We start from the raw sequence: 21,928 nt of genomic DNA, 5'->3' as shown, positions 1-21,928 counted from the left end.
ACCTCCATTCCCTGTAGCTCCTGCACTCCTCGTTCTGTGCTCTCTCGGGACAATACTATTTGAATGGCCTGTTGAAAAGTCAATGTTGGCTCAGCTAACAACTTTCTCTGGGTGGCCACATTGTTAATACCATAAACCAAACGGTCGCGTAACATTTCTGACAAGGTCTCACCATAGTCACAGTACTCCGCAATCCTGCGTAGCCTGGATAGAAAATCGGCAAGGGATTCTCCTGGGGTCCTCTCCGCGGTATTAAACTGGTAACATTGGACTATCGTGGACGGGGTTGGGTTAAAATGTTGCCCCACTAAATTCACAAGTTCATCAAACATTTTGGTGTCCAGCGCAGCTGGGTACGCAAGGCTTCTAATCACCCCAAACATATGCGGGCTGCAGGCGGTGAGCAATATGACCACCTGGCGCTCGTTTTCAGTGATATTGTTTGCCCGGAAATAGTAACGCATCCGTTGTGCGTACTGGTTCCTGCTTTCCAGCGCAGCATCAAAAACATCCAAATGTCCGTACAGAGGCATGGTATAATAGAAAACAACTTCCAACCTGTATCCAACAAAAATCCAGGGAGGTGGCTTCAGCAGTGTAGACAGCTATTCACTTTAACCCTCATCGCCAGTTTTGTGAGGGCCACAAAGAATCCAGCACGAGTTTTAAGGATACAAAGTAAGAATCCAGCACGAGTTTTAAGGATACAAAGTAATAACATTTATTTCCAATAACATGCAGCTGCAGCTGCAGCTGCTTCCCTTGCTGCACTCCTTCCTGCTGGTTCCAAACTGGCTGGCTTTATTTATACATGGAGTTTACTAATTGTTTCTCGGCCCCCCCTCATTGGGGAAGCTCATACTCCCACAGGATTGTGGGATTGTCATTAGTCCCCAGCCAATGGTAAGCAGGCAGGTTATAACACAAAGCTATGCAGACTATCCTTGATTAATCTTTACCTCCCCAAGTGGAGGTTAGTTCTATCCCTCAGAATGTTTTCCAACAGAAATGGGAGACTTTTTAAGAAGTAATGGAGAGGATGTTCAGCCAGGGTCACAGAGGACACTGAGGCTGTGGACAGTCTGGTTCAACCCGACTCAATGGCCAGGGAGAAGGTTGGAATCATTGGCAAAGATCAGAATTTGTGGAAAAGGTGAATAGCTTTGGGCTGCCAAACTGTTCAACTGGAGCAATCCAAGATTTATCCAATACTAGATTTCCCACATAAAGTCTGACAGAACAGAAGTAGTGGAGATGGTGCCAAGAAAGGAGCGGGAGAGATAGAGCTGATGTGATTGGGACTGAAAGACCTTCAAATCCTCACTCTTATTTGGATGGAATTCCTCAGAGGCCACTGCCAATCCTCAAAGCACGCGCTCACAATTGCGTCGTCACGCCGACGATCGGGATCTACGCACGAATCATGTGACGACGACGCCGGCTGGCCGGCGAAGGTGGCGCGTGCGCGCTGGCGGAGTTCGCCGTGAGGTTGGCGCGTGCGCGGTGACGGAGTTCGCCTTGAGGTTGGCGCGTGCGCGCTGGCGGAGTTCGCCGTGAGGTTGGCGCGTGCGCGCTGGCGGAGTTCGCCGTGAGGTTGGCGCGTGCGCGCTGGCGGAGTTCACAGTGAAGTTGGCGCGTGCGCACTGGCGGAGTTCACAGTGAAGTTGGCGCGTGCGCACTGGCGGAGTTCACAGTGAAGTTGGCGCGTGCGCACTGACGGAGTTTCGCGTGCGTGTGTCTGGAGACCCCATCATGGCGAGCTCGGGGAGGAAGCGCATCCTTAAGGAGGAAGATATCTCCAAGGTGGAGTTCGAGACCAGCGAAGAGGTGGATGTCACCCCTACCTTCGACACTATGGGCTTGCGGGAAGACTTACTGCGGGGGATCTACGCGTACGGTGAGTGAGTGAGGGCAGCGCGGCCTAGCGAGGCAAGGAGCCTGGCAGTGTCCCCTCGGATATAGCGGGCGGTGGCAGTCAGTCAGAGACGAGCTGAATGAAGGCAGGGCTTCAGTTCCGGGCCCAGGGCCTGCGGCTTGTACCTGGTGTTGTTGGTGACAGAGCGCCTCTGTTTTGAGAAATCACCTGGAGCTACAACCTAGATCCACCTCCCTCCAACAATCTCATTCTATAGTGGGGAACATTCTGGCTTCCGAGCCAAAAGGTAAGGGGTCCAAGCCCCACTCGCGAAACTAAAACACACTAGTTTGCTCCAGTGCAGTATTGACAGAGTGCAACATTGTCACATCCTTCAGATGTGATGTCAGACCGAGGTGAACATTTTTAAAAACATGCCACTATTTGAGAGCCCTCCCCTGTGGTGTTACCATATTTATTTCAACCAACAGCACTCTAAAAAACGATTTTATCATTGGAATTGATTGAAAATCCCCTAGTCGCCACGCTACGGTGCCGATTCAGCTACATTGATGGAGAATTCAGTATGTCCAATTCACCTACAAGCACGACTTTCAGGACTTGTGGGAGGAAACCGGAGCACCAGGAGGAAACCCATGCAGAGATGGGGTGAATGTACAGACTTCGCACCGACGGTAACCCAAGGAATCAAACCTGGTCCCTGGTGTTGTGAAGCAACGTTGCTATCCACTGTGCTACCGTACTGCCCTATTTTATATACCTCAATCAGATACCCTCTCCTTCTAAACTCCAGCGAGTATAATAATCTTTATTGTCACAAATAGGCTTACATTAACACTAATGAAGTTAATGTGAAGAGCCCCTTGTCGCCACATTCCAGCACCTGTTCAGGTACACAGAGGGCGAATTCAGAATGTCCAAATTATCTACCAGCACGTCTTTCGGGACTTGTGGGAGGAAACCGGAGCACCCGGAGGAAACCCACGCAGACACAGGGAGAACGTGCAGACTCTGCACAGACTGACCCAAACCGGGAATCGAACCTGGGACCCTGGCGCTGTGACGCAACAATGCAAACCGTTGTGCTACCATGTTGCCCAAGCTGTTTAATCTCTTACATCAACCCTTCCATCCCTGGAATCAATTTGGTAAATCTCCTCTGAACTGCCTTCAATGCCACCAGATCCTTCCTCAAATAAGGAGACCAAAACTGGACGCAATACCCCAGATGTGGTCTCACCAACACCCTATACAATTGCAACACCTCTCTAATTTTATACTCTGGTCCTTTTGCAATAATAATAATCTTTATTATTGTCACAAGGCTTAATTAACACTGCAGTGAAGATACTGTGGAAAATCCTCTAGTCGCCACACTCCAGCACCTGTTCAGGTACACTGAGGGAGAATTCCGAATGTCTAATTCACCTAACAACCACGTCTTTCGCATTCCATTTGCCTTTTTAATTGCATGCTGTACCTGCATGCTGGCTTTCTGCATGCAATTCATGAACAAAGACACCCAGATCCCTCTGCCGAGACACATCTTGAATCTGCTTTCCAGTTTGATAATTTGCTGTTCTATTTTTTCGGCCAAAATGGAGAACCTCACACTTATCTACATTAAACTCCATCTGCCAGATTTTAGCCCAATCTCCTAACCTATCTATATCCGTCTGTAAAATCTTTATCTCCTCTTCAGTGTCTGCTTTCCCACCTATTTAAGTATCCTCTGCAAATTTTGCTATGTTACATTCTGTCCCTGCTTGCAGATCATTTATATAAATTGTAAACCATTGAGGTCTGAGGACTGAACTGTATGGCACCCTGCATCTTCAAATGTGCCAGCAAAAAGAGACTCACTTTTCTCAGATCCTGGTTTATTCCTCTCCAGCCTGTCTCCATCCAGCCTTTCCTTTCCGCAGTGTTTATCTGTCTGTTGAATAATTCCTGCTTATTGTCATAGAGCTGCAATGGGAAGAACTAATTTGCAAACTGAGAAGAAATTAACTTATTACACTGTCAGTTCTCAAGCAGTCCCTTTCCTGCAATAAAAGGCATTGTGTTTGTAATTGCAAATTTAAATTAAGCAATTGTCACCAAAGTGTATGTGTGTAAACAATTCAGGCCTCAATGGCTTAGGAAAAAATTACCTTTTGGCGATGCAACTGACCGGTGAATAGGAGACCCCTCAAACTGCATTTATGCATGTAGGTACCATTTACGTAATGGGTATTATAAGAAGAGTTGAGGCATCTTTCTACTATAATTCCCACTATGTCGTCTATTATGATACATGTATCTGTCAGGTATTCTTAGAGATGTACTTTATCTCTGTGACTTGAGTTCTAAGCAGGATAACCAGACCCACTTCCAGTTAATCCTTTGTGTTTTTATTCAGATGTATGCCTGCAGAAATTGTTGGGAGTCCCTAACTCTGTTTTATCTTTCTCCAGTGCCCCCATCCCATCAATAATGAAACATCTGTTCTTCTGACTCTTTACTCTGAGAATAAAAAAGCTCTTGTGTAATATTTGATTTAAAATGGTTTACGCAGGGCATTGCCATTAATCTATACGAACAAGATTAGCACAATTATAGCAGGGTTTAGAGTTACAGGCACAATGGGACTGGGATTCAATCAGTCAGTATTGACTGTGAGACATGCAGTCAACTGCACTATAAATACTTTGTGTTTCTTCTTTGACTGCAAATCTATTACAATGTTTTACAGTGGTTTTCAAAATTCTGTTCAGAGTACCCTAAAACTAGACCTCCTTAATAAGGTCTATATGTATTAGCTACTCAAAGAAGAAAAAGAGCTGGTGTTCATAGAATTTACAGTGCAGAAGGAGGCCATTCGGCCCATCGAGTCTGCACCGGCTCTTGGAAAGAGCACCCTACCCAAGGTCAACACCGCCACCCTATCCCCATAACCCAGTAACCCCACCCAACACTAAGGGCAATTTTGGATACTATGGGCAATTTATCATGGCCAATCCACCTAACCCGCACATCTTTGGACTGTGGGAGGAAACCGGAGCACCCGGAGGAAACCCACGCACACACGGGGAGGATGTGCAGACTCCGCACAGACAGTGACCCAAGCTGGAATCGAACCTGGGACCCTGGAGCTGTGAAGCAATTGTGCTATCCACAAGGCTACCGTGCTGCCCCATTAGAAGAATGTGTTAGAAGAATGTAATTGTTTAATTGGCCTGTGGCTAGTAGTTGAAAAAATTTGAGATATGATCACAAAATGACAGACATGTGCTTACCTTGTGGATCTCTTTGCAGTTTGAAAACATATATACAATTCCAAATGGGATCTTTTTTTCATATTCCAACACATGCAAATCTCTGCCAAGGTCAGCATTTATTGTCTATCTCTAGTTGCCCTCGAGAAGGTGGCACTGCATCACCATCTTTGAATTTGCTGTAATCTGTGTGGTGGACATACTCCCTCAGTGCTGCTAGGTCGGGACTTTTCAGGATTTTGAGCCTGTGACTATGAAAGAACAGCAATAAGTGCCCTAGATCAAGGTGGTTGGTGGTTTGAGATTTGGAGAGAAACCTGGAGATTATATTGTTCCCACGCACCTGCTACCACTGGCCTAGAAGGTAGAGATCACAGGTTTAGGAGAATACTACTAAAGAAGCTTTGTGGAGTTGCTGCTACTCATTGCAGAGAGGTAACACGGATGATGGAGAGATTTTAATGCAAAGTATTTATAATAACGAGTTATGGGGGGAAACAGAGCAGTTCATGGAGTCTGTTCTTTGCAATTGCTGGATCCAAAACCTAATACTTGAACTTCTTGAGCCTGATGTATTCTTTGGAGATATTCAAAAAGTCATAAAGCAGCCATGAATGGTGATTTGAAAAAGTGATTCCATAGCGACCAGTATAAATATTGGATTACATTAGCATGTGCCATTAATAGTGCTGTTAGTGCTGTACACAATGAAGGTGTAAAGTAAGCAGCTGGATGGGATACTTTTTGCTCTAGCTTGTGTCAAGGAATGCTTTCTTACTTCATATTAAGAAAATCATATGGTTGAAAGTAGAACACGATGGTGCTAATACATGTTTTACTTTTTGTAGGCTTTGAAAAACCATCAGCTATTCAACAAAGAGCCATCAAACAAATAATCAAAGGGAGAGATGTCATTGCTCAGTAAGTTTAATTTTGATTCTGACCAAGTACGTTGTTGTAAATTATTGTTGTCTTAGGCAGTCCCTCGGAATCATGGCTCCACTCTGGCTCTTTGAGTTCTGAGATGGCTGATAATTTCACTGCCCAATCTGCAGACTGCCACTTTTGGCAGTTGGTGCTTGTAGAGTTGGGTGGATGAGTTGTTGGCGCTCTCTCCGATGCTTTATTTTGGCCTCTGCATGCTCCCAACAATGTCTCACAATGTGCTCCGTGCCTTCGCAAATGAACCTTTTCCATTTTGGTCAGCTACAAACCAGGGATGTTCAACTGGCGGTAGAGATGTTTGTCCTCTTCAGGGATGTTTTAAGGACATCCCTAAAATGTTCCTGTCGTCCTGCTGGGAGCTTCCTGCTCAGGAGTCGGGTATCAAGACATATGAACAATGTTGGTTTTGAGTGATTAGCACCGTTGCTAGACTTGGGAGAGAGAGGCTGTTGAATCGTCTTTCTTGCCACTAGACCTTGCTAAGGCACCACCACTGATTGTACTTCTCCAGTTCTTGAGGTGCCTGCTGCAGTTTGTCCAAGTCTCCAAAGCATATGCAGCATAGGAACTCAGTAAACCATGACCTTAGTCTTGGGTTTGAGATCTTGGTCCTCAAATAATCTTTTCCTCAATCAGCTGATAACTGAGCTGGCATGTTGGAGGCAATTCTGAATTTTCTTGTCTATACTTGCCTTCACTGGGAGTAGACTCCCAAGATATGGAAAATGTCCACATTTCCAGGATTGCCTTGTTGATCTTAATGGATGGCAGAGGTGTTTTGCTGTGGAAACCGTACTACTGCTATTTCATACTAATTATTATTTTCTAGATCCCAATCTGGAACAGGAAAGACAGCAACTTTCTGTGTGTCGGTACTACAATGCCTGGACATTCAGGTAAAACTTATTAACAATGCATTTGACTTGTCCCCAGTAAATTGATTGTATTTAGGACTCTATAAACAAAGAAATAAAGCAGCAAGTTGTCTTGATGTTGAAGAGAGCATGCTTTACATAGATCGGTTTAGCATCGGTTCTGAATTCTTTTTATAGATTTAGATCACCCAATTCTATTTTTTTTTTTTTTCCACTTAACGAGCAATTTAGCGTGGCCAATCCACCCTACCCTGCACTTCTTTGGTATGTGGGAGTGTCACCCATGCCGGCACGAGGAGAATGTGCAAGCTCCACACGGACAGTGACCTGGGGCTGGGATCAAACCCGGGTCCTCAGCTCTGTGAGGCAGCAGTGTTAACCACTACACCACCGTGCCGCCTATCAGTATTGAATTAATGAAATGTCCAGTTGACAGTTCGCAATAGAATGCCTTCAGTGCAGAAGGAGACCGTTCAGTCCATTGAATGTGCAACGACCCTCTGAAAGAGCACTTGACCTCAGTCCAATCAGGCCCCCATCCCCGGAATCTAACCTGCACATCCATGGACACTAAGGGACAATTTAGCATGGCCAATCCACCTAACCTGCACATCTTTGGGTTGTGGAGGTGCAACCCATGCAGACACGGGGGGAATGTGCAAACTCCACACGGACAGTGACCCCAGGGCCGGGATTCGGACCCGGGTCCTCAGCGCCGTAGACAGAAATGCTAACCATTGTGCCACGTGCCGCCCCAACTTGCACATCTTTAAATGTAGTTTATTTCCCTTTTAATACATTTTTTAAATTTAGGTCCGTGAAACCCAGGCTTTAATATTGGCACCAACTCGGGAGCTCGCAGGGCAGATACAGAAGGTAAGAATTAAACGTGTTATAAATCTGTCTTCCAGCACTGAAACTGGTAATACACCACTGAAAAATCTTTTTTTTTTTAAAAACAAACATTTTCTTAAGGCATTAATGATTTTATAACAACAATTACAAATGTAAACATAACTCAGTAACTAACCCCCCCCCCCCCCCCCCCCCCCCCCCAACCAACAACCATACCCAGCCAACATGGCTTACACACAGTTCCCCAGCTGAAATGTCATTTTCAATGTTACTAGTTTGTCACTTTCACAGAATCTAATATCTACCAATAAACATTGGTAAATATCCTGCAATCACCGTTTTTAAAAAAGTGCTGTTTGAGTTATTCAGTTGTTATGAACCAGTGTCCCTAATTGTAACTTGAATCGGAGGATTTGATCCCCAATGTTGTTTTTTTTAAATTTCAGATCTAAAAAATTGAATTTAATCTCTTCCATCTGTGTAACTCAATGGCTCTAGTCGTTTTCCCTCCGATGTTATGGTATATCTACTTTCAATCAGTATATCCTTCCTGATATAAAAGCAAGACTGCATTAAAGCAAGACTAGTTATTGTGTGATACTAATTCAAGGGCATGTCCCTGATTTCTATTTCATCCTTCTACTAAGTTGCAACTTGCCTTGTGGTGTACTGACAGAATGCATTGTGTAACTTGGTAGATCCATGGTCACGCTGAGTTAGCTGATTCCAGCCTGGGCAGAAACAGCATATTACAATTGGCATCAGTGCCCCGAGTTAATGCTGCAAGAATAAATCTCTTCTGTTTCTGTCCCATGGCCCTTTCTAGAACGTGCTCACATGGGCACTCAATGAAAACTGAAGGGCTTTGCTGTGGCACCATACATGAACCGAATCCTACCATCCACTAGAGTTGAGGGATGACTTTAAAATTAAAATGCAATAGGGTATTTGTTTATTTATAACTTATCTGGGTCTGAATTGGATAGTCGGTGTCTAAGTTTTAACTGGACATCAGACAAGTAAGAATAGGTCTAAATTAATTTAATGAGCATCTCTCTTAAATGGAGTCATAGGCTCACTTGCTTCACATCGATCATATTGTAAACTTTTATCACAGCAAAATCTACTGAAAACTTTTAAATAAGAGGAATCTGAAAATGTTTAGTGGCTGTCGATGGGTATATGGCTGTAGGATCTACTAGTCCCTCCTGATTCTCTACATGCTGAGTTCCTAGCAATAGGTTGCTGTGTGTTGTTTGGTACTATTTTATTGTATCTTGTGTCCATTCATCAGGTACTCCTTGCTCTTGGTGACTATATGAATGTACAGTGCCATGCGTGTATTGGAGGTACAAATGTTGGAGAAGACATTCGGAAATTAGACTATGGACAGCATGTAGTTGCTGGTACTCCAGGACGTGTATTTGGTAAGCAATCTGTTCTGTCCTTCATTTAAAAAAAAATTAAATGTTCTATTTCTCTTGAGTAAGTTACTTTTTCAGTATTTATCTTTCCATTGTTGTCAGTTGATGCAAAACTTCTGTGCTTCATTGCAGTTCATCCACTTGCTGTTAATCAGGCGGTCTAATAAAATAGATAATCGTAAACAAACAACTCATTTAGAAAACTTCAGAAACCTACAGTGTGCTTGATGTAAAGGCACCCATTCATTTAGTCACAGTTGTTAGTAATTGAAATTGTAGAACTTTAGAGGTAGAGTTAGACTATTCGACTCACCACATTTGTATCTGAATTGTTGTGCCCTTATAGCTATTAATGGGAGCAGACTACAGCATGGTGTTATTGAGGTCAATAAACCCCCCCCCCCCCCCCCCACCACCACCCACAAACCCATTTGGAAGCCGGATTCAACTCACCCACCTCAGACCCTTGCATTCTCCCTTGTATGTCCATTTCAATGGGATCTTTAACTTGTCTGTTTTACGGCAGCTAGTGCTGTTTTGTTTTAAAAAGGGAGCGTGTCCTCTATCACTTTGACAGAACTGGATTTCTGGGCCTCAAGAACATGCCGGAATCTTGACCGGAGTCAAAAGAGGCACAGAAGAAAGTCTACGAAGGTACCTGGGCACAGAGTGACAGTCTGATGGTGACTACAAATACCAAGAATATTATGGTCCATTGTCATCAACTGCCCTCAAGTATTTTTAATAATTAAATATATACCAAAATCTTGGTGGGATGAAATATTTTAATGTAGCTTGTGGTGTATCAGTTGATTTGAAGGAGTCAGGCCCTGTAGTTAGAGCACATACTCCAAACTTTAATTGGTGAGCTGTCGGCCATACCTTGGCAGACCAGTGACACATGGAAGGTGATTCTGACCACGACTTCTATTTTAACAGATATGATCCGAAGACGGAGCCTGAGGACACGTGCCATCAAAATGTTGGTTCTTGATGAAGCAGATGAGATGCTGAACAAAGGTACAAAGGATCCTTAAATTCTGGGGGTAGTTTTCTGAAGGATGACCTAATATAAGATGTTGGAAAATATAAAGGGAGTCAGTAGTTGAGGAAGATAAAGTATTTCCTCTGGTGCAGGAATTAAGGAGCAAGATCAGGATGCACCTCTTTGCACAACATCTAGTGGCGGTCTGGAACTGCCTCCCCCAGCTGTTGAGGTTGGCTCAGTTGAAAGTTTCAAGATTGAGTGTGACTGACTTTTTAGGGGGATTTGGGCATTGTGCAGAGCTCCTGCTAACTTTTTACTGTATGTTCATAGAATCCCTACAGTACAGAAGGAGGCCATTCAGCCCGTCGGGTCTTCACCGGCCCTTGGAAAGAGCACCGTACTTAAGCTCCGTACCTTTGAACACTTTAGCATAGATGCAGTATCTCAATTTGAGTGCCCCAGCAATACCTTTTGGGTGACTATGCAGCTTACAAGGAATACTGGTACCAGGGATATAGCCAAAGGTGGTTTAAATGTGATCACTATGTAGATCAACCATAACCTAATTGCATTATGCAATTGGTTCGAGGGATTGAATGGTCTATTCCTGTTCCTATGTTCATTTCCCTTCAATAACTTGTTATCCTCCCCAATCCCAATAGTTTCAAATAGTTTGTGCTTTTGGTCTAGACACAGTGTTAGTTTTAAGTAAATATTTTAAAATGCTTATAGTAGAGGCTGGTGGGGGGGGTGGGCCTATTTTATCTTTAATCCTAAATTTTATTCTCTGTTGAATCATGCGTGGCATGGTGGCACAATGGTTAGCACTGCTGCCTCCCAGCACCAGGGACCCAGGTTTGATTCCAACCTTGATGACTGTCTGTGGAGTTTGCACGTTCTCCCCATTTCCTCCAGGTGCTCCAGATTCCTCCCACAGTCCAAAGATTTTAAAAAAATTTTTAGAGTGGCCAATTCGTTTTTTCCAATTAAGGGGCAATTTAGCGTGGCCAATCCACCTACCCTGCACATCCTTTTGGGTTGTGGGGGCGAAACCCACGCAAACACGGGGAGAATGTGCAAACTCAACACGGTCAGTGACCCAGAGCCGGGATCGAACCTGGGACCTCGGCGCCGTGAGGCAACAGGGCTAACCCACTGCACCACCGTGCTGCCTTCCACAGTCCAAAGATGTGCAGATTAGGTGGATTGGCATGCTAAATTGCCCCATAGTGTCCAAAGGTTATGTGGGGTTATGGGGTGGGGCAGGGGAATGGGCCTAGGTAGGGTGCAAAGATTATGTGGGGTTACGGGGATAGGGCAGGGGAGTGGCCTTTGGCAAGGGTGCACTTCCGGAGGGTTGATGCAGACTCTGTGGGCCGAATGGCCGCTGTAGGGATTTTATGAAAGATGAATTGATTTGAAATATTACATGAAAACCAATCTGAGGTGTTTGTATGTTCTGTCTGGCAGTATCATTAAATTTTGTGTTCTGACTGCAGGTTTCAAGGAGCAGATCTATGATGTGTACAGATATTTGCCTCCAGCCACACAGGTAATTCTGATCAGTGCTACACTGCCTCATGAAATCCTGGAAATGACCAACAAATTCATGACTGACCCGATCCGAATCCTTGTCAAACGGTATGTTGTTTCTGCATTAGTAACGGTGCCATTTCAAGTTATTTTGCAATCTCATTGGGTGATTTCAGTACAAGCCATTGCAATGTGAATTTCTTCATTTATTGGAATTACAAAAACTGCACTTTGTATTGCCACAGTAATTTACTATGAACTGTATAAATTAGGCCTACCCAGAAATTACTCTTTCCCCATTACTTAAATTTTTGGAAATTGTAGAAAAATAATTCTGTACGTTGCATCCATGTTGCATTCTCTAATCAACAGGGTAGGCAAGACCATTGATGTCAGATTTAAGTGAGCGTCATGTTTCATTAGAAAGTAAATATGTAAGACCAGAAGGTTGCCTGCATATTTTGTGTCCCCCTGCTCCTTCTCGGTTGGCCTCTTCTCCGCTGCCCCCCCCCGCCCCCTTTTGCAGCACGGCACCTTGCCGGCCCCTACACTGCACCAGGTGACAGCACCTCTCAACAGCATAATACTCCTTCAGCACTACACTGCAGTGTGCTCAGTCATTTTTGTGCTTGAGCCCCGGAGTGGGATTCAAACCCAGAACCTTTTGAATTGGGTGTGAGAGCACAACCAACAGAGCCATGGCCATCATTTATGTTATAACGTGCATGTCATTTTTAACTTCAACTTTCACTCAGTATTTTATTTGCATTCAATTTTATTGAAAAATATTTTTATTCAACTTTTTAAAGTTTTAACAATGAAACATGTATAAAACACAACATTTACAAAATAAAACTAACACAAAAAACAACCCCCCCCCCCCCCCCCCAACCCGATCACCGACCAATACCCCCTCCAGCAACGAGGAGGGTGGTGCCACCGGAAAGGTCGGCAGACCTTTTTCACAAAATGCTGCACCTGCATGTACCTGAAACTCTCCCCTCGCAGCACTCCAAACGTCATGCACAACTCCTCCCGACTCTGAAACCATCCTTCTAGGAACAGATCCTTTATATCCACTACTCCTCCCATCCCCAAAAGCTTGCATCCATCCTCCCAGGCTTAAACCCATCGTTCCCTCGAATTGGCATCAACTTCAACCCTGCCCCCAACTTGAAGTGTTGCCGAAACTGCCTCCATAGTTTCAGCGTGGTCACTACCACCAGACTCCCTGAATACCTCCCTGGGGCAAACTAAGGCGACGTTGCTACCAACACCCGCAACCCCGACCCCTTACAAAAACCTGCCCCCGTCTTCACCCACAAAGCCTCTGTCTCCTTACTCCAACCCCGCACCTTCTCAGCGTTCACCGCCCAGTAATAGAATAACAAGTTTGAAGGGCCAAGCCCCGCAAACAGTCTCCCTCTCTGGAGCACTGACCTCCTAATCCTTGCTACCTTAGCGCCCACACAATCAGCCTCTCCACCCCATAAAAAATGTTTTCCACAAAAAGACCGACAGGCACTGGAACAAGATTAAAAACCACAGCAAAATGTTCATCTTGACCGCCTGCACCCGGCCTGCCAACGATACGGGAAGGCTATTCCACCTCAGAAAATCCCCCTAAACCCTGCCCACCAAACTCGTAAAGGTCAACTTGTGGAGCTGAGCCCAATCCCAAGCCCCATCTGCGCTCCCAGACACCTAAAGTGGGTTGTTGCCACCCGGAGAAGATACCACAAAGCACTCACTTTTCCCAAATTTCACATTTATACTGAGAAAGTCCCAAATCTCCTAAGCAGTCCCATTATATCTCCCACTGACTAGCCCGGATTGGAGATCATTGGCATAAAGGGACACCCTATGCTCCACCCCACCTCCATTTATCCGAGCACCTCAGCGCAATGGCCAAGGGCTTTATTGCCAGCGCAAACTGAAGGGGGTATGTGAGGCACCCCTGCCTCGTTCCCCTGTGCAGAGGGAAGTACCCTGAATGCATCTCGTTTGTATGCACACTTGCCATCGGGTCCTTATACAACAGTTTCACCCAAGCCACAAACTTGGGCCCTATCCCAAACCTCGCCCAATACCGGAAACAAATGCCTCCACTCTACACGATCAAACACCTCTGCATCCAGAGCCACCTCTAACTCCTTCCCTTCTCCCGGAGAAAGCACCCCATTCAACAAACGCCACACATTCTACGATAACTGTCTGCCCTTCACGAACACTGTCTGCTCTTCCTCAATCACCTTCGAGAGGCACTCCTCCAACCTTTAACAGAATCTTGGCATCCACATTGAATAACGATATTGGCCTGTACGACCCACACTGCGTCCTTGTCCTTTTTCAACAGCAGAGAAATGGATGCCTGTCCCATTGTCACCTGTGCAGTTAAACTGCAGCACAATTGGAAGATTTAAAAAGCAGGTTCCATTTTAATGTTTTGACAGATCTAGTTCCCATTTGTCTTCCATGTGCCTTCTTAGTGTGTGTTCAAGTGGAAGTCATACAGGCTGGCATAAAAGTAAGGTTTTATATGTTTGACTGTAGCCTACAATTAACTGAAGGAGGAATTAATTCCCTGCTGGGACAAGGTTTTACATTGGGAGCTAGAAAACAAATCAATCAGAGGGCCAAAGATGCATCTGCAGCCAATAGAGGTTCAAAAGCACAACTCTGCCGCTTCACGTTGATGTTCACGCATTTAAAAAAAAATAATAGTTGATGGTATTGTGTTTACAGTGATGAGTTGACCTTGGAAGGAATCAAACAGTTCTTTGTAGCAGTTGAAAGGGAGGAGTGGAAGTTCGACACATTGTGTGATTTGTATGACACGCTGACCATTACTCAAGCTGTTATTTTCTGCAATACAAAACGGAAGGTACAGAAAACATTCTTTATCCACCCATTTTCTAAACTTGCAGAACAGGCATTGCATTAAATTTTTTGTAGCTTGAGTTGACAATCAATTCTTTTTGTTTTGCAAGGAAAACCAACAAGCATTCTGAAGTACATCGTGAATGTACTGATTTTGGGCAGCACTCTGGCGCAGTGGTTAGCACTGCTGCCTCATGGTGCTTCACGCGAAATTGCCCCTTAATTGGAAAAAATCATTTTTTCCAATTAAGGGGCAATTTATTGTGGCCAGTCCACCTACCCTGCTCATATTTGGGTTATAGGGGCGAAACCCACGCAAACACAGGAAGAATGTGCAAACCTCACATGGACAGTGACCCAGGGCCGGGATCAAACCTGGGCTCTCGGTGCAATGAGGCAGAAGTGCTAACCCACTGCGCCACCGTGCTGCCCTCTAGACCAGTGATTAAGGCGGCTAGCTTTTATGATACATTTGTCTGCTTTGGGGAGGAAAATTAACTGCAATTTCTACATTAGTTGGTATTGACAGTGAGCTGGTGGGTTCCTGACTCCAGGATGGTGATGTGTATGTAGGTAGAGATACTGTGTCTCAAATCCAGCTATGCAGAAATTGGCAGTCTCTGAAAACCGGACAATTTTTTAAGCTGCCCTGTATGAATTTTTAATTATTATTAGATGAGTAAAATAACTAACCAAATTGTTGGGCTCAGAGCTGCAGTGGCCAGCCGCCGACTAGTTATTGGCTTTGAAGGCCTGTCTTTTCCCACACTCTGAGTAATCTGGGCAACCCTTGACCTGACCTGAACTACCCGAACTGAAAACAGACAAAATCCAGCAGAGACTCCGTCCCAAGGTTGATGGTTTTGAGACACTGTTACCTGTCTACCTTCTCTGAAGGTTGGATGGAATGAACTTGCACGAAAGAAGAAGATTTGTGATTTAAAGTAATGGGCATGAAAATTTTGTAGAAAGGTAAGTTAGTTTTGAATATGTTCATAAAGTGCTTTTATAGTATAAGAATAATGCAAAACTGTAACTCTTGGAAACACTGTCGCTCAAAAAAATGCTTGTGCGTGTATGTGTGCCACATATACACTTCTACAGACACAAGTCACAAAGAAACAAAGGATTGGAAGGAATAAGTAAAACAATAATTTATTGAAAATCATCAAGAAATTTACAATATTTTTTAAATTGTGCATTGCAACCAAGAGGACAAGAATTATGGGGTGCAAATAAAAGAAATAGAGATAGCATAGTTGACTCAAATTAAGTGTGGGTTCCTTCTGAATTTTACTGACCGGTTTCACTCAAAACAAATTTTGGAGTTCCTGTGGATGTTGTTTTCGCTGCCTCTGAATGAAAAATTCTGTTCTAAATTTCATTTAATATAATTTTGTTCATTTCAGATGCTGAACGAAGTAGAATTTAAAAAAAATTAAGAATGGTGCAAAATAACTACTGTCCTCAAAAGGGATCAGTCGATAGCTTCCAATATTGGTTTTTCTTGACTGCAGGTGGATTGGCTCACTGAAAAAATGCGAGAAGCTAATTTCACAGTGTCATCAATGCATGGTGACATGCCTCAAAAGGAGAGGGAATCCATCATGAAGGAATTCCGTTCCGGCGCAAGGTGAGTGCTGTTTGAAAACTGTTTCACTGACTACTTCTGATGGTGATGTTCTAAAGATAACTGCTTCCCCTGTTTGCTTTACAGTCGAGTGCTTATTTCTACGGATGTTTGGGCAAGAGGGTTGGATGTCCCTCAAGTCTCGCTGATCATAAACTATGATTTGCCAAATAACAGAGAATTGTATATCCACAGGTAATCTTGGCATGTTTTTCTTACACCAGGTTTAATTTAATAATGAGTGCTTTTTTTGAGCCTACAGAACTTGTCAACCCAATTTTCTTGGTCTGTGCTCCCTTTTTGTACTTTAGTTTCAGTCTGGTTCTGAAGTGAAATAATAGATGTTATTTTATTATCTACCTTGCTGATAGTGAAATTCAAAGTATCTCCAATGCCACCCTATTCACTTGTGTAGTATGGAACATCTGGGGATTAAACGGTTTATGGTAATTGGGAGAATGAAATAAACTGCACTACAACAATGTGAGCAAGGCAGACTATCAGATTAAAAGTGTAATTTGCAAATTTCATATGTGAAGAAGCAATTGGAGTATAGGGGATGCTTAGCGAATATTTTATCTTGTTTCGGGATAAATCTTCAAAACAATCAACTAGTAAATTCTAACCTAGGAGAAATTGTCTTCAGTAACTGATTACAGGTAATGTGATGAATTGTTTTTATATTGGGTGCTGTTGATCAGTTGCTGTGTTAGTACTCTGGGAGCTGCTGCCTGTTGAAGCTATTAACCTTCCACTCCTGGTAAATCCTGCAACAGTATTGGATGTTGACATACTCTTGTATTGAATTTCAGGATTGGTCGATCAGGCAGATATGGCCGGAAAGGTGTGGCTATCAACTTTGTTAAGAATGATGACATTCGTATACTGCGAGATATTGAACAGTACTACTCCACACAGATTGATGAAATGCCAATGAATGGTGAGCTCAAATTACAGCATTCTCTGATCTGGCTGGGTATTCTTCAACAAGTGGCTGAGAATATTTTGGTTGTTAAACGGTCAACAGTAACAAAGATTTGAAAATCAACTACGTAACATTTCACATATAAACAGCAAGAAACGTCACCTTTCCATATTGGTACCAATACAAAGCTATATCAGCTCATTTGCACAAGCAAACGAACAACCGATATCACCCCTCACAGGTTCCTCAACAGAAATGAAGGATAGGCCTGAGAATGTGCAATCATGTCTAGAACTTTGCTGCATGAATGATCTGCCTGTCAGTGTCACTTGTCCTGGAGTCCTCTGATGTCAATAATAAACCTAGAACCCTTAGCTTGAACTACAGTCCCTTCCACTTAAAATGTTCAGTTTGCTGACAATTTGCATTAAGTTAACATCAATAAGATTGGTGGTTATAGCGTTTTAAGTACTAAGTTTATTTGAGTCAGAAAGAGCTGTGCTTGCTCACTAGTTTGCACATTGTTGACGTACACTTGATTGGAAGAATTATCTATGCACTGTGTACTAACCTCTAAATTGTGTACGATCAATAGTTTACTAAGCATTGATTGCAGGTCAGAGTGGTGCTGGAAACAACTAAAAATAAATACTACACAGAGGAAAACTTTTTGTTACATGATAGAATACAATAATAGTGCTATCCTGTTATACCAGCCATTGCTTATAGCAGGCAAATCGCGTTTGTGCGAATACCTCGCTACATCCACACAGTGTTTACACTGGAATCCTCTTCTCTATACCCTTCTTTCCCAGCCACATTCCATGTTTCAGGAAATAGAATGATGCAGTTTGCTGTGATTCTGTCTGTTTCTCTTTTCGAAAGTTACTTTTGCCTGTGCTCTCCTAAAAATGGCAAATCACACCGGGTTAATAATGCCAGCATGTGCTGCTTGGTGCCAACAACCATTCTCCATGTGACCTCAGCATCAAATGCCGGAGTCCACCACAGCTTAGTATTTGGCACCAATCTGTATGCTCAGTTTCAGAAGGTGTTGCTGTATAGTGCTCGGGAACAAAACCTTGGGTGATGGATCATATCTGCTTCCCTTAATTCTTATTTTCTTCCTGTTTTCCCCCCAGTTAACCGAATACTGTAAACTGGTAAACATACAGCCCTGACGCTGATAGTCAAGATGATCACAGCAATTGTAAAACTCTACCATCCAGAAAACAAATGGTAGTTTCATAGTCCTGTGACTTCACAAACCTTGGGTTAATTAATTGAAGGTCATAAAGGCACCGCTTCCTCCATTCATTTTTCCTTAAAATAATTTTTGGAAACAAATTAAGCGCACACATAGGCTGTCTTGTATGTTCTGCGTACATGTAATTTAGGTTATGTAGATTTTTAACTTAATTCAAATATTAAAATTTGTTTCATTTTTTGCTTTCTAGTTGCTGATCTTATTTAATGGAATTGAACAACCAGAGGAGCTGGATGGACAGTGGATTATGTTTCTTCGGTTGAAAATGAAACACTTCACATTGTATAGGGACTCTGCACATGCATATCCTAGCTTTCTGTTTGTAGAATTTGGATCTTATTTTGAGTATCACCTGGTTTGGTAAACCAATGTTATTGCTTTCTTTTATACACATGCGATTACTGACCTTTTGTTTGCAAGTATTAAATAATACAGAATTTTAATATTGATACTTAAATCGGCAATTTTAATGAAATTCCATGTATGGATTCCATTCATCTTCATTAAAGTTTGATACTAATGTCCTCTAATGTTGGTTGATCCATAATCCCGCTCTTTTTTAATGTTTGTAGAAGTAGAGGTACCAAGTCTCGAGTTCCCATTTAGGAAGATCTATGACTAATTGTTGCAGTGTCACTTTAAAGATGTTCATATGAGAGGAGAGGGCAGTTTGATCTTAATTTCTAGCTTGTCATGGAGGACAAGGGAATTTTAAAGGAATATTATTCATTTTTGGAGTAGGTGTCACTGATCTGACAAACATTCTTGAGGCTTCTTCCATTTTATTTGGAGTTGCCACAGCGCTGGTTGATTACCCCTCTGCATCTCCTCCTGTTTGGCACCCATTCCTCATTTAATCCCACTGTGTTTTAAGTCTCTCACCACCACATCTCTCCATTTTAGGCCTTCCCCGTCTTCCTGGAAATCCCATGTTCCTCTCTTGCTTCAACACATTTCCTCTCTTTCTCCATCGTCTCAATATTTTCTTGGCTACTTTCTTTGATGCTTCTACAATCTTCACTGACAACTCTCACCTTGTACTGTTCCTGATCTTGTCCTTTCTCATCACTCGACATGTTTAAAGCCAACATGATTGCCATGCCCCCTATTGCTGTCATTGTTTGATGCAACACAGTGGCTTGCCAAGCAACCTTAGCTGACAATCAGTTAAGACCCTATTGTTGTGGGACTTGGGAGTCGCATATGGCATAGACCAGGTAATGGTGACCAGATTATTTCCAGAAAAGGATATTAATGAATCAATTTATGATGATCCAATGGCTCTACGTTGATTATTAGATAATGAGTCGAACGTGATTCTTCCCTCCTTGTTGTATAATTTCATTTGATAGGTAAATAACTCTTGTGTTCTAAGCTGAAAACAGCCTGGGGGTTTCTCAAAGGCTTTAAAAAGCCTTTCTGCTTTTATGCATAGAGTTCAAAGACAGCAAAGTGCTCCTCTGACCCTGGCAAATAAATGACATTATTTGAATACTAGGAGATTCTCAAAACAATTGTGGTGAAATTAGTATTTTTATTGCAAAAGCACTTCTTCTTTAAATCACCATTCCAACCTTCCCATACCATGTCAATCCCATTCATTTTATCCCATGCCAGGCCATTCCATCCCCATTCTATACTTCCATTTCTCCCTCCCCATGCCACACTCAAGAAATCCCTCCAGCCAGGAGAACTGTTTTCCTTCCCTTCTGCCATTTATCTCCATCATCACCCCACTCCCAGTCACTGCCATCAGCTGTTGGCAGCTGCAGATGCACCACATGCTCCAGTCCTCTGCACTACCCCTCTTGCCTCTATGTGGGCCAGACTCTGTCCACCGAATCAGCCCACAACCCAATCAGAAAAGTGCATTCAGACAATGACCAGATTATCATAGATTCCTGGGCATCTTGGTGAAGAGCCAAGTACCGATCACAATTTCTGATTGAGCTAGAACCAGGAGATGTATTTTGTCCCTGGCCTGATCACATACATGAATCATCTCAATATTAGAAACCTTTTTTGGTAAGCAATATTTTGGTTATCGGTGACTAATTCAGTAACTGATGAACTGAGAATATATTTTACTGCATGGGGAGAATGCTACAATTGTGGTTTAACCAGTTTTGTCTCTTAATTTACAAATGCTTTAGTACTAAACATACTAAATTATTCAGTCTAGTAGTTGATCTGTGGAATACCGGGACCTCTTCAGTATTTACCTAGGTTGGCTGATGTAAATCTCTCTGGGAAGTATGTTGTGCTTAGTCCCTGGAGTTTCTCCCACAACCTTTATTTTCATCTCCGGATGATGGGATCATTATTAGATTTTTTTTTTTTTTTTTTAATATTTAGATTTGCACCTTGCCATCCTCTTTGCATTTGTTCCATCGATTGTTGTTTCATTGGTGCCAATATTGAAATCAATTGGCTATTTTTACAGGTTAACTTACAGGTTGTTCAACTGTGAAAAGCATCTCTGCGCCTGGTATTATTGGCACCTTATTGTCTGAAGATAGGAGTGTCAGCACTGTACATTCCCTGCATTATTAAGTGTAACCAGCTTTCAATTACCTCTGTACATCGGTACATGAAAAGGAACGATATTGTTCGATAAACATGCCATTTTTTTCCTCTGCTGAGTACAAAAGCCAAGTGAGACCAGCTAGTTCAACTTAGACAACAAATATAATATTGGCTTGTGTAGTTTAATGCAACAAAGGATGGTGCAGTTGGCTGGGTGAACAAAGTAGTGATAAGAATATTGCAATTTCTATCCTGTCTACAAAAGCACACAGAATAAAATATAAAGGGCAGTCAGTTGGATACATACATGGTATTGTCTATGCAAATCACTTGGAATAGCTTCTTCCGCTAATGCCGTTAACTTCCTAGCAATAGTTTACCTTCCCGAAGGATCACTCCTTGCCAGTCCCCATCCCTCATGTTTCTCATCTACATGCTGCCCCTGAGCAACATTATCCAAAGGCAGAGCATTAGTTTTCGCATGTACTCTGATGACACCCTGCGCTACCTCACCACAATCTTTCTTGGCTCTGTCACTGTTGCTAAATTATCAGATTGCTTATCTGACGTGCAGAAATGGATGAGCAGAAATGTCCTCTAATTAACTGTTGGGAAGACAGAAGCCATTGTTTTCGGGATCAGTTCTGAACTTTATCATAGTTGCCAACTCCAACCCTCTTCCTAGCAAAATATTGATGTTAAACTATTCTGTTTGCAACCTTGGTGTCACATTTGATCCAAAAATGAACATCTGACCTCATATCCGCGCCATCATTGCCTGACTTCACTTATTGTCATGATAGGGAGATATTAGGAACTTGCGTCCAGAAACAAGGTCCAATATGCAGCATCCAAATTAGGGGTTAAATAGAATGGGAAAAGACTGCTAGCAGCAGGGACACGCCCACAGCCGAAGTTACCTTGTCCCATTCAGATTTAACTTTATT

The 21,928-nt window shown here is 43.0% G+C and overlaps 1 protein-coding gene across 1 annotated transcript; it reads left to right on the top strand.

Moving 5' to 3' along the window:
• Window positions 1–1,705: 1,705 nt before the first annotated feature.
• Window positions 1,706–18,985, top strand: eif4a3 (eukaryotic translation initiation factor 4A3). Its single transcript, XM_072504415.1, has 12 exons — window positions 1,706–1,897; window positions 5,982–6,054; window positions 6,908–6,974; window positions 7,767–7,829; window positions 9,103–9,235; window positions 10,172–10,252; window positions 11,720–11,861; window positions 14,499–14,637; window positions 16,151–16,266; window positions 16,351–16,458; window positions 17,076–17,203; window positions 18,646–18,985. The coding sequence occupies exons 1-12, from the start codon at window positions 1,753–1,755 to the stop codon at window positions 18,660–18,662; spliced, it is 1,212 nt and encodes a 403-aa protein (XP_072360516.1). The 5' UTR covers window positions 1,706–1,752; the 3' UTR covers window positions 18,663–18,985.
• Window positions 18,986–21,928: the final 2,943 nt, after the last annotated feature.

This window comes from Scyliorhinus torazame, chromosome 1 (assembly GCF_047496885.1).
Source record: "Scyliorhinus torazame isolate Kashiwa2021f chromosome 1, sScyTor2.1, whole genome shotgun sequence".
Lineage (NCBI taxonomy): Eukaryota > Metazoa > Chordata > Chondrichthyes > Carcharhiniformes > Scyliorhinidae > Scyliorhinus > Scyliorhinus torazame.
Note: the sequence above shows the minus strand (reverse complement) of the source record. Positions and strands in the feature narration are given on the sequence as shown.

What these genes read in the sequence shown, in the direction of transcription:
- eif4a3 (XM_072504415.1), top strand. Translation starts at nt 1,753, where the DNA reads ATGGCGAGCTCGGGGAGGAAGCGCATCCTTAAGGAGGAAGATATCTCC. An exon ending in GGGAGAGATGTCATTGCTCA is followed by an intron (nt 6,055 to 6,907) that starts GTAAGTTTAATT and finishes ATTATTTTCTAG; the next exon opens with ATCCCAATCTGGAACAGGAA. An exon ending in TACAATGCCTGGACATTCAG is followed by an intron (nt 6,975 to 7,766) that starts GTAAAACTTATT and finishes TTTTAAATTTAG; the next exon opens with GTCCGTGAAACCCAGGCTTT.